At 38.3% G+C, this 12,461-nt stretch overlaps 2 protein-coding genes across 2 annotated transcripts; one reads left to right on the top strand and one right to left on the bottom strand.

Annotated features, from left to right (window-relative positions):
• Nucleotides 1-762: 762 nt before the first annotated feature.
• On the top strand, nt 763-1,851 carry foxe1 (forkhead box E1). Its single transcript, XM_053334370.1, has one exon. The coding sequence runs from the start codon at nt 763-765 to the stop codon at nt 1,849-1,851; it is 1,089 nt and encodes a 362-aa protein (XP_053190345.1).
• Nucleotides 1,852-4,857: 3,006 nt separating this feature from the next.
• LOC128365613 (sperm-associated antigen 5-like) lies at nt 4,858-11,203 on the bottom strand. Its single transcript, XM_053326278.1, has 13 exons — nt 11,138-11,203; nt 10,118-10,252; nt 9,915-10,008; nt 9,536-9,683; nt 9,344-9,394; nt 8,867-9,041; nt 8,497-8,630; nt 7,792-7,960; nt 7,374-7,518; nt 6,010-6,253; nt 5,236-5,368; nt 5,040-5,125; nt 4,858-4,939 (listed from the first exon to the last, which is right to left on the bottom strand). The coding sequence occupies exons 1-13, from the start codon at nt 11,201-11,203 to the stop codon at nt 4,858-4,860; spliced, it is 1,662 nt and encodes a 553-aa protein (XP_053182253.1).
• Nucleotides 11,204-12,461: the final 1,258 nt, after the last annotated feature.

Raw genomic sequence — 12,461 nt, 5'->3', positions numbered from 1 at the left:
TACATAAAATAAATGTGAGAGTTGCAGGTATAAAAAACTGTGAATACAATGCGAAATCACTTTTAAAAAAAAATAAAAACAGGAATAAACTTTGCTAAAACTTATAATTAGAAAAGTAGACTGATCACAATAGTTCATATTTAAAGATATAGAGTATAATGTATGTAATATTTATTAGATATTGACATTTATATATCAAATATTTATTGCATCTACACTTAAAAACATGTCAAAACACTTGAAACAAAAATTTCCACCAAGTATGCAGACTTTGTAAAGCATGAACAATAGACCCTTATAAAGCAGAGGTATGTCAAGAGCATGTGATGCTTGGGGAGGTGTGGCTGTTCAGATGGAGGTAATACACTCTGCAGGTAACTCTGAGTGACTCATTCTCTTACACACCTTAAACACGGCGGATGGCACTCTCACACTTTAACACTTGAACTTTACCTGACAACATACTGTGGGAATAAGCTGAATAAGTGGTGCATTTAATGCAACAGGATCTCTCGGGAAAAACACACCTACCTTCCACCTTACATGCTTCCACTGCTTTTGAAGAACTGCTGGATTTGGACTCAAAAACATTGAGTTGCTGAAAAACAAATGCTGAAAAACCAATGCAGGATTTAATTTGTTTTGCTCAGACAGAGGGAATTTCTTTGAGACTGTGCAAGGACTAGTATTGTGCAACATCTACAGTAAGTTCATTTTGCAACATTACTTTTTAGAGACGTTTTTGAACTGTCCATATTAACAATGCCAGTGGTCAAAGTGGAGAAAGATTCTTCAGCAGACACTTCCTTGGCTGCCTCCAACCCTCCGGCACAGACGGAGGAGCAGCCAAGAGGTCGGAGGAGGAAGAGGCCCCTTCAGCGAGGGAAGCCCCCCTACAGCTACATCGCACTCATTTCCATGGCAATAGCCAACTCCCCTGACCGAAAGCTGACTCTGGGGGGCATCTACAAATTCATAATAGAGAGATTCCCCTTCTACAGAGACAATTCAAAGAAATGGCAGAACTCCATCCGACATAACTTGACTCTCAATGACTGTTTCATCAAGATCCCTCGAGAGCCGGGGAGGCCAGGGAAGGGCAATTACTGGGCCTTGGACCCCAATGCTGAGGACATGTTTGAGAGCGGCAGTTTCCTGAGGCGCAGGAAGAGGTTCAAGCGCTGTGACCTAAGCACCTACGCCTCGTATGTGCATGAGACGCCAGTGTTCTCTCCTGTCCAGATTGCCAGATCTGCATATACCAACTCTGTCTACTCTAACATGACAGTCAGTCCACCCTATGGGCAGCAGCTCTCCTCTGCCTACTACCCCTCCTCATCCCCTCCTGGGTTTGGACCTGCTCAGGCCCGCATGTTCAGTATCAATAACATCATAGGACACCCAACTTCAGCCAGCATGCTGGGAGGCCAAGGGCCAGAGGTGATGCAGCCCAACCGGAGCTTCAGTCCAGAGGGGCTTCCAAACGGATCCAGTCCCTGCAGTCTGGGAGCTGCAGGTTTCCAGAGCCAACCATGCGGAGGGGCCGTGACGTCCCACTCAACCACACATGCAGGGTTCTCCTACTCTGGACCAAACGGCCACCCACACCATCATGCCCCCCAGGTCTCATATGGACAGGGCCATACCCAGGCGTATGGAGCGACAGGTCGCCTCCATTCATCAGGTCACGGGTCTGCAGAGAGCCTGGACCACTACGGCAGGATATCACCAGCACAGCTGGGTTCTTTCTCCCAGTATAACAGTGCTGCAGGTCCCATCACCAACACTGGGGGCTACCTGAGACACCCCACATACCCAGGGAATATGGACAGGTTTGTGCCTGCTATCTGAAGTGCTGAGACTTTGGAGGAAACTGCATTTGAGCATCTCATGATCGTGTTACCAGCTCAGAGACTTGAGATGGCACAAAGTGAGCCAGACATTTCTGCACGCAAACACTGTCATTTTTTGTTTTTGTTTGTGACATTAATTAAGGACAAAACTGAGCAGATTTATTAAGAACACCTCTTCTGACACAACTGTGATTTAGTACACTGACCGTGCAACCTATTTTCCATACTGAAGTTAATTTACTTCTATATAGACACTATAAATCTGAATTTAAATGTCAAGGCCTCTTTTCAGCATGTGAGTGTAAATTTCATCCAATGTCGTGTGTGTGTGGTTGCTTTTTTTCCCTCTTTTTTTGGTAATGAATTGAATGTGCACGTTTAATATTTACATTACTGGTGAGTTTAAATAACGGATATTTGAAATGTTATAAATTATTGTGCTTCATGGTCTTTGCAATAAATGGCTTGTATGAAGAACATCAGCTTTAGTACATTTGCATGTATTTTATTGCCAAATGAAAATGCGTAGTCGGTTGCCTTTTTGGAAATAAACTGAATTATAGAGCTTTTGTTCAAGAATAAAATATTTAAATGATAAATGCATAATTGGTATTACAATTTAAGCAATGTGTAAAAATATTGTTGTTTGCATCTTCCTCGTCTTGAAGAGGGACATTTGATTTGCGGCCAGGTGACATCAGTTAAGTATCAGATATTTGTAATAGTAATAACTCAACTTGAAATTTTCTAAGACACTATAATATCACAAAATAAAAAGACCAAACATATCTAGACATACATCATCAAGAAAAATCCCCTAAGTCATTGCTTTTTCTTTAGTGTGTGTGTTGCTCTCTATACTGTTTCAGCTCAGCTGGTCTGAAGTGTTGTCTGGAGCCACAGTATTACCAGTCAGCGTGACCGGCCTCAATTATCATGCCCAGACATCGACACGGCACTTACACAGACGCACAGTTAATCTACCGCACAGATGCACTAATCAAGAAAATGAATTGACTTGTAACTTGATATTTCAGTTTATAAAGTTAAGTAGTGCAAGTCCTTTATCTCAACATTAGAACTTCGTCCACAAAGTCTGCATATCTGACAAGATGAGACTTGTAAAGAAACACTTCATTATGGTGAAGATGTTTGATTTTACTATCAGAAAAGCTTTGGTGACAGATCTGACTTGATGTGGCTGGCTGAAGAGATCCTAGTTCTCCTTGAATGCTACTGAATCTTAAAATCTATATGGATTAAATAACAGTAATGTGCAGATGATAAAAATCAAAAAAAAAGTGCAAATATTTAATTATTATAAAGAGATATAATAAAACGTAATACTCAAAGGTATTAAAGCAAGAAAAGATTTGTGAGCCTTTAAGTTATCCAGGAGAAAAAGTGCAAGTATTATATGAATTTAAAACTGCTTTACATCTGATAACAGTGACAGATGAAGATTTAGCCTTTGATGAACACCAGTTTGGATCTAATGATGGTGGCTATATGTTAGTTATATTAAAAAGAATTAGGCTTCTTTTTTTGGTAATTCTTTTGATATATTGCTTTATTATAATATCATGAACTTAGACAAGCAATATGTAAAACAAGGACATCTACAGAGGCAAACCTCATTGACCTAAAAAGTTCATAGCTACAGAAAACAGCAGTGTACACATAATAATCAACTTGAGTTTTACAAAGAGGAAAACAAATTTAAATTAAATTGTTTTGCGCTGTCAGTGCTAGTGCCGTCCCTACATGTGTACAAGTGTGAGTGCACCCTGTTGAACTGTGCAGTGACAACACAAAGCATCTACGGAGGAAACATTTTTATTTTAATTTTCAGAGGAAGATATAAACAAAAGCAGGTAGAAACTTTCTAAATTAGATGTTTTTGTGTATTTCTTACATCCAAGTTAAAATCTAAAGAGTGTGGTGAAAGTATTAGTTCTTTTTAGCACTTTAAAAAAAAAATTGGCATCATTAACAACACATTAGAATCAATGTATTGATGTCAAAATATATACTATAAAACTCAGTATTGGAGCAAGATGTGGAATTACTTCAACAAAAACACAAAGAAGAGTAACACATACATATAAACTGCCAACTACTTTAAAAAAATGTCATCTAGTAGGGGCAACACTCATTTATGTACTCAAAGACATTAGTGCTCGAGTGTGATACTTTAAATATAAAACAGTGTGTGTTGATTCAAAGAATGAGCTAAAATATTTAATACACATAAATTACAACAAACAGACTGAAACTTTTCAGCCGATGTATTCAAGAAGCCGCTGAAGGGGTTCACAATTCTTCACGCCATCTGGCAGAGACAGCAACGTCTGTGTGGAGAAAATGAAAACATGAATTGTATTAAATATCCATATCCTCTCTGTATACTTCTGACAGTAAACCCAAGGTAAAAGAAAGCACACAAACAAATATCAAACAGCAGCTCTCACCTCTCGGACTTTAGTGATCAAGCTGTTTAACAGGTGAAGCTCATTCTCACTTTTCTGTTGGTTGGTCTGGTAGATGATTTGCTGTAGAAATGTTACAAAATATTAAAACACACACTGTATTACTTACCCGTAAAGTCAATCTAATCTTATTTTAAAAAGGATACATAAAGTTGATGGTATGTAGTCAGGAGTTTGTGTATAAAGGTTGTACTTACGTGTCTTTTTGCTCTTTCGAGGAGTTTAACTCTGGCTTGCTCCGCCTCCTGAAGACTCACCTTCAGTCTCTCCACCTATGGATGAAATCACAGAAGTATTTGTTAAAGAAAAAACACATTAAATCCTGAAGTGTTTGCACAGGGAATAGGCAGAAATCTATTATAATAAACCCCAAATAGATGCATATAGTGAATGATGATTTATTCAACATTTCCTACATGTGGCATTTCTTACATGATGAGATCATACCTCTTTCAATAACTGGATCTTCTCCTCCATGAAATGTGCTGGCTTAGCTGATTGGCCACCAGCTTTCTTCAACTCCTCCCGCAGGAACTGAGACTCCACCTGTGCCTGCTGGAGAGATCGACGAAGCTCACCCACGTCTTTCCGTAATTCCTGTGAAAAATTAACACAGGGAAAAAACTGTGACTCTGCCAGCAGCACACAATAATTGGTGCATAAAATATTTATGATCAAAGTAGTTATTCAAATGTGCCTCACATTACTGTCAGTCTTGTGTTTAGTTAGAAGGTCCTGGGCCTCATTTATGTCTGCCATCAATTTCATTATTGTTTTTTCATCCTGTGAAAAGAGAAACATTTTTTAAAATAACTTTTCAGAGCTCTTCTCCAGCCCTTTGGACCTTTGTTAGGTAATACAAATGAAGTCAACATCGCATAGATGTAGAATACCTGTGTTTTCTGCTGCAGGGCCTGATTGCCCTTCTCAACCAGCTTGTTAAAACGGCCGAGTTGCTGTTTTAATTCAAACACCTCTGCCTCATGTCTCCTGTTTGCAGCCTGCTGCTCCACCTGGAGGCCACATCTGGAACAGATTAAACAACATTAGAGAGGATGCAAATATTTTACATTACGCTTTTGTGAACAATGCAGTTTTGTCTCTACATGACACACTACTAATTCATTTCACTCAGTGGCTTCAAAATCCATTAAATTTACTCAATATTTATTGATCGAGGCTCTATGCTGCAACAATTTGATTTTAAACTTTCAGTGAATCTGTAGATGTTCCAAAGTGTCTGTCAAAATTAATTTTGTTATCACTTCAATTCAAAAGGTGAAGCAATAAACTTTACATGAGACAAATTCAACTAGTACTGAAATAGTTTTTATTCACTTCATTGATGGAGATTAATATATTACCCATCAGATTAATTTCAGTCATTCAATGCAAATGTGGTGTATTAAAAAACACCACATTTGCTGGTTCCAGCTTCAAGATGATTTGCTGCGTTTTTAATAGCACTGAAAATGTGAAAATGCCACTTTGGATCTGGACACCGATGATGGATTGCATACGTTTGCTTTTTTCAAATATTTTATAGACCAAATGGTTAATCAGTAAATCTAAAAAATGTGCTTGTTAATCAATTTTGAAAATAATCAGTCCTACACATGAGACAAAAACTCAGGAAAGAATCGCAAATAAAAAAAGCATACACTTACATGGTGTTATGCAGTTCCTCCAGCTGAGTCTTCTTGCGCTGCTGCAACAACTTCAGGGTGCTGACGAGCTCTGTGACGGTGCCGCCCAGGTCAGCCAGCAGCTCCGCCACATTGCTCTGCTCCTCTTCTGGTTCAAACTCTACTGCGTTCAAATTCTTTTTCGGAGTGATGGCTGCAATTCGGGTGAAGGCGCTCGTCTCACTGAACAGAGTGTCACACTGGGGCTCGGCCACATCTGAGGGGACTGAAGAGACAGTGAACTAAAACTTAGACTCTTTTTTTTTTTTTTTTTTAAATCGCTCTAAACCATTAGATTTGATGTTTAATCCCTTTCTGAAATGGGTGTGCATTACAGAGCCAGTGGTAATTAAAACGTGCAAAAGTTATGGTCCGTGTAATCCAGACACAAGCTGTGAAAAATCAATAACTGCTTCAAACACTGTGTGTAAATTATGATGGGATTAAAATGGTTCTGAAACACGCGTTAATTTAAAATAAAGTGGACAATTTCAGCTGTTAGTTTTACCAGGTAAGGCAGAAAATGACTGCAATGTTTGTTATCCTTGGGGGGGGAAATGTGGTAATTGCAACAGAAGATTGAAATATTGAAGAAAACACGCAGGAACACGTCTAACTGTCACCTCTAGTTTACGGAGGAACATTTTGAGTTCTCTTTGGGAAATTATCTCATCAGTTTAATTCACAGAATGATGTCTATACCCTGTCTCATGAAGTAGATGCAGCTATGCTCTCCCCCTTTAAAATATTATGTTTTCTTAAAACATATAATAACATAGCTATAATCAGTAAGCAGGTAAGGACTTTGTGTTTGTTAATGAAATGTATTTGTCTGCAATTACTTAATCTATGGAGACTGTGTATACTATTACAGCTGATCTTACTATATTGTCATTCATAATCTGTTCACTTATGACTACCAATGGAAGGTTTTATAGTTAATAAATGAGCATTTAACCCCTGTTTGACATTAATATCAAACAGGGGTCACAGGTAAATCTCTGGGTGTTACTGTTCAGGACACTGGTTTCCATTTCAGCTGAAAAGTGCTGAAGTTGAGCTGAAGAAGAGTTCTTAATGGTGTTTAAACGTTGTATTAAATTCTCATCCCCAAACAAAAGAGACAGCTGTACAACATAATCATCAAAGCGTCCAACCTGAATTTAACCAAGTTTGGAAGGAGGATCATGACGCATCTCGTCTCTTTCACACTGATACCCCGGTCTGAGTTTAACCAGCATCAAAATTATTCTTTGTGTCAAGGTTTAGATTTTGGAAACAAAACAAAAAAAAAAGGCTAAATAGATATTAGGTCACTCCAATTCATCTGGGGTGAGCTACAGTACCTGGTTCAGCAGTTGTCCCTGTTTTCAAGTCTTCCTTCTCTGCGGTTAATGCAACCATGATGCTGTCTATAAAGGAGCTGGAGGGATGACGTCGCTCCGTGTTGTGAACTGGTTGAGACTCTTTATCTCTCTGTGGTTCTGATTTCTAAAAAGAAGGATATAAAAGCAGACATGAAAAAAGAGATCTTCCCTAACATGTCCACATACTAGCTTTTCCTCTCGGTAATGCTGTCTGTCAATTAAGGTTGAGACCACATGTAGAGGGAATTTAAGCATCTTTCGTATCAAAAATTATTATTAAAAAACAATCCGTTTCAACCACAACTCGTAACACATTCCTGTTATAGTCTTGCTTGCAGCACATGTATAGTCCAAGTGGTGAAATCTGATTGTGTTGGTCTGTGATCCTGTGTATTACCTCCTCATTAAGAGCTGCATTAAGCTTATTGGTCAGTCCTCGCAGTGTGTGATGCAGCAAAGTGATTTCTGTGACTGCTTGAGCGAGCTTCTCTCCGAGCTCCAGCTGGGTTGTTCTGGCTCTGGTTCTTGTCATTTCCAGCGCTTCCTGCAAACTATTGTTCTCAATCCTGCACAAAGATAAACACAGATAAAATATCACCAAGCATGCAGGAGACTACAAGATTAGCACCAGATGTGTTGATGTTCAAATAAAAATGTGTACAGCATCAAGCAGGGAACTCAACACACAGGAAAACTGAGGACTTATCTCCCAACTGAGCATATTTGATTTGGGTTAAATATAAAGTTACTGCAGAGATATTTGTTTGTTTTTCTGATATTTATTCAAACTGCAAAACAACTGGTTTATTCAGTATATATTGTCAAATATGGTGACAAAACTTGGTAGTTGAAGCCAAAAAATATAGCAGAGAACGATGGCAAATATGTAATTTACTTAAATAATGAAGACAACACTATGTTGTCAAGCAGGCAGGTGCAACAAATGCAATTAATCTAATCAATAGAGCTTCAACCACAGTAAATGCACTGTACCATTGCACTAAAATACATACAATTGTACAATAATGCAATTCTAAAATTAATGGGGAAAGAAAAGGAATAAGATCACGCCAAGTCAAAGAAAAGGAATGTTTAGACTTACTGAAGTTGACCAAGTTCTCCTTTTAGGTCTTCACACTGGATGTTCCTCTCCCGCAGGCTCTGCAGGTTGGACTTCAGCATTTGTTCACTATCAGTCACCTGCTCCCTCACCAACTCGTTCTCCATCTGTAAGAACTGACACAAAAACAGGAAATGAAACCAGAAATTCACCATAAAAGTGTATATGGTGTCCTAATTAAGGCTGGAAATTAGAATAATTTTGCGTAAGGTAATCCTCTCAGAAAATACAGGCCTTAGACAACATACATGGAAAACCATACAAAGAAAAAACTGGAGAGTCTAAATCTCGGAACTATTTCAAGCAAAGAATCCAAAAAGTAACACAAATGCAGCACATTTAATAAACTAACCTCGTTCATTTCCTGCACGTTGCCGAGTTGTGTACAACCATCCTGAAGCTGCTGGATCTGTGTCCTCTGAGACTGTGAGAGTTCCTGCAGCTGGCCGAGCTGCTCCTCACTCTGAGCCAGAGCCTGACTCAACTCACACACGCGCTGCTCCGACTGCTCCAGTGACATCTCCAACCTGGACACACAGACAGATACAAGTAAAGAAGCTGCTGTGTTTCCTGTGACATTTGTCCTATTCAGTCATAATTCAAGTAGTTAATACTCTTTTAAAGAACATCTATGTCTTCATATACAGTTTGTGGACAGTTTTAACTAATAATTATTGATAAGATGTTTTTAGATTTTCTTCACTCATTTTGTCTGTATTGTGAATTGATTCAAAATTTCTCTTCAAACCATGAACCCACCGCAATCTGAAACACTTGCAGAAGTTATCGTTTCATCCCCAATGAGAAGATTAAAATTGTCAGCACTTACTCAGCGATCCTCTCATTGGATTGCTCGATGTCCTTCCATGACTCCTGCAACCTAAAACAACATTCCTCAGTGAGCATTTTTGTTAGCGTTTTTAAATTCTCCTTTTATAAAAATGCTTCAGCACAGTATTTATTTCCTTTTTTTTTTTATATATATATTCCTGAGCTGTTAGTGTTGTTATGGGGATCTTACTTGTTGGTTTCAGCTGCAAGGGATTGCTCCAGGAAGGTGTAGGAGGCCAGTGTGGAGGAAACCGTGGCAGACAGCTCAGTCACCTTCCTCTCCAGCTGAACCCCGTCTTCTTCTCGTTCTGTCAGCTTCTGGCGCAGCACACCCATCTCTACCATGCAATAACAAGAAAGGAAAGTCTATATTTTTATATGTCAGCTAAATAATCTTAACTCAAGGTCCACTTACTTGCTTGAGATTTACTTTGTCAAGCTACCATTTCACAAAGGTCACAAATGAATTTTCACAGGTAGAAAACTAATTTAAACAAGTATAAAACTGTCTGGAATAAAATATCATAATAAACAATAAGCAATCGTAATATCTTCATTTGCATTTTTACCTGAGGTCAGAATTGTCACTTGCAGATTTAAATCACCAATCTCTTCTCTGGCAGTTTGGAGGTTCATATTAGTTTGGTTCAACTCCTCTTCAATCTGTTAAATAAAAATTCATTTCAGTGGCAATCATCGTCGTCGTCGTCATGATTTGCAGTCATCACTATTCTTACAAGACAAGTGAAAAAAGATGCAAGAGAAATCTGACCTGTTGTCTCTCTTCAACAGCTTGGTCTCTTTCAGAGATGTATTCATCTCTTTCTCTCAATGCATCCGCTGCCTTTTCATTCAGCTTCAGGAGGATGGGAGTAGTCTTTTTCAGGAGACTCTTGACTGTGCAGAGCTGTGAAAACATGACCACACAAAAAAAGTCAGCATTGTGAGCATTATTACTTCAAACGGAACAAAGTTGTCACTATGTTACTGAGCTTAAAATAGCAAAGTACAATTGATAAAACTGCTGATTTTTTTTTTGTTAGTGCTTTGTCATATCAGATTTTGGTCATTCCAGCTTATCTTTTGCAGGGTCTTATAAAATCATGATTTTGAACAAATTGCAGCATACTGTGTGAAGGTATCGTTCAATGCTTACAGTTCCATTTTAGATACGATCTCCACTCTGACTCAAACTAATCTCTATCTCTTATCACTTTTATCTCTCCTTTTCATGAGCTGGTAGATGTAGAAATGTACAAAACATTCATGTAGCAGTTAGCCAGCACTGACAATCACTGTCAGCAGATTGCATCAGCTATAGCTAATTATGTTAAATCCATTACAGCTAAAATGAAATGTTTAGCTGTTCTCTGGTTATGGTAATGTGTCTCTGCTGCTGATGTCTGTTTTCAGCCCACACTGTTTGTGAATTAAAGATCACAAGTGGAGAAATGATCAGCTCATATACATCATTTTGTGTGTAAAACATTTTTAGAAAGTTGCAAAATGTTTCCATTTTTATATATTCTGCGCGACATGAAGATAAGTCCTAAAATTTGTGACTAAAAGAAAAGTTTTTAATGTTTTCTTTTCTTCTCTCCAATGTAAAAAAAATGGGTCTGTACAGTATGTAAGGGTTAAGAGTCTCCCAGTTACACTTCATAGTCATATTATACCAACTCATATCATATTCGTTACTGGATTTAAATTCAATAAAATGTTATCAAACTTAATCTCTACCTAGAGTACTAAGCCTCTTTTCTAAAAACATAGTAGAGTACACTGAACATACTTCTTTCATCAAACTGGAGTGCTCCTCCACAGTTTGGGACAAAAGACCAGAGGCAGAATCTAGCATCTCAGTGTAGGCTGTGTTTAATGAAACCTGCATTAAAAATAAGGAAAACAGAAATTAGACACTGATGTGAGATGTATTAGATGATGTTAAATACATTACAATACTGATGTATTTGTTTTTTTGTACCTGTTCTGGGTGGGTTGTCTTTAGGGCAGCCAGGAGTTCTTGCTGAGACCCCAGACTCTTCTGTAGCTCTGAGATTTCTGTGGCACAGTGTGTCCTCAGCTGCTCCATCGTACTGAAGGTCTAGAAACAGACAAGCAAACACACACTTAAGGCTCCGGAAATGAAGATAAGAAGCATTACACAACTTGAGAAAGCAATATTATCAATAATAATAATGAACACATTCATATTTAGTACACATGTTCAGGTCTGTCAGAGCAGGAAACTCCTGATTAATAAATCGTCAGAGGTCTGTGATTTTTTCTAATTCTCACTATATTTGTTTAAATGCCTCAATTTATTAGTAAACCATCATCATTAAATCATCTCAGCAATAACTAAAATCATGTGGTTATTTTTCAACAACAGCAAAAGAGTATCCACAGTATCCTTTAAACTACTAAAGGACATAACAATTACAGATTAGTCACTGTGCTTACCGCTTCCTTAACTGTGAAGGCCTCCTCCATCTGTTTCCGCATGCTATCTCTTTGTTCAAGAGCATCTTTGACCTTCTGCATCATTCGTGTCTGCGTCTCCTTTGACTTCTCAAATAAAGACCTCATCTCACCGTACTAAACAACACAGGGAGAATATACATCAACATGCACAGCACACACTTAATACTGTATCATATAAGAATAATTGGAATACATGTTTACATACATGTGAAACGAGGCTTTGATGGTCTTCTCTGACAATGTCCCCCATTTGCTTCATGTTAGAGAGAGCAGCATCCGTGTCACAAGACAAAGAAGTCTGTTGGGACAGATAAAGACAGAGGATGTGAATCATTACAGTTAAAACTGAAATATGTTTTATGGTGAAAGAAAGGTAAGAAGTGACATGCCAGTTTTTTTGCTTTTTGGGGTTTGTTTTTTTCAATAAAGTTTAAACTATTGCATTAGAGAGCATGTGTTGTGTCATTATGTCTCACCATGGTGACCCTCATGTCCTGCATACACTGGGTGAGATTATGTAGTGAACTTCCATCGAGCTCCAAATCATCAATCCGTCTCAAAGCCTCCATATATAGGTCTCTGTACATTGTGGTCTATATACACAATGCAAAAGAAAAGAAAATGAAGGCTTC

This window comes from Scomber japonicus, chromosome 2 (assembly GCF_027409825.1).
Source record: "Scomber japonicus isolate fScoJap1 chromosome 2, fScoJap1.pri, whole genome shotgun sequence".
Taxonomy (NCBI): Eukaryota; Metazoa; Chordata; class Actinopteri; order Scombriformes; family Scombridae; genus Scomber; species Scomber japonicus.
This window is presented reverse-complemented; position numbering and strand designations above follow the sequence as displayed.

Excerpts from the sequence above, each read along its gene's own strand:
- LOC128365613 (XM_053326278.1), bottom strand. The coding sequence starts at position 11,203 with ATGCTAGATTCTGCCTCTGGTCTTTTGTCCCAAACTGTGGAGGAGCAC. Across the intron at positions 7,961-8,496 it reads GGAGAACTTGGTCAACTTCA|GATTGAGAACAATAGTTTGC; the intron begins GTAAGTCTAAAC and ends ATCTTTGTGCAG. Across the intron at positions 4,940-5,039 it reads AAGACTGACAGTAATGTGAG|GAATTACGGAAAGACGTGGG; the intron begins GCACATTTGAAT and ends AATTTTTCACAG.
- foxe1 (XM_053334370.1), top strand. The coding sequence starts at position 763 with ATGCCAGTGGTCAAAGTGGAGAAAGATTCTTCAGCAGACACTTCCTTG.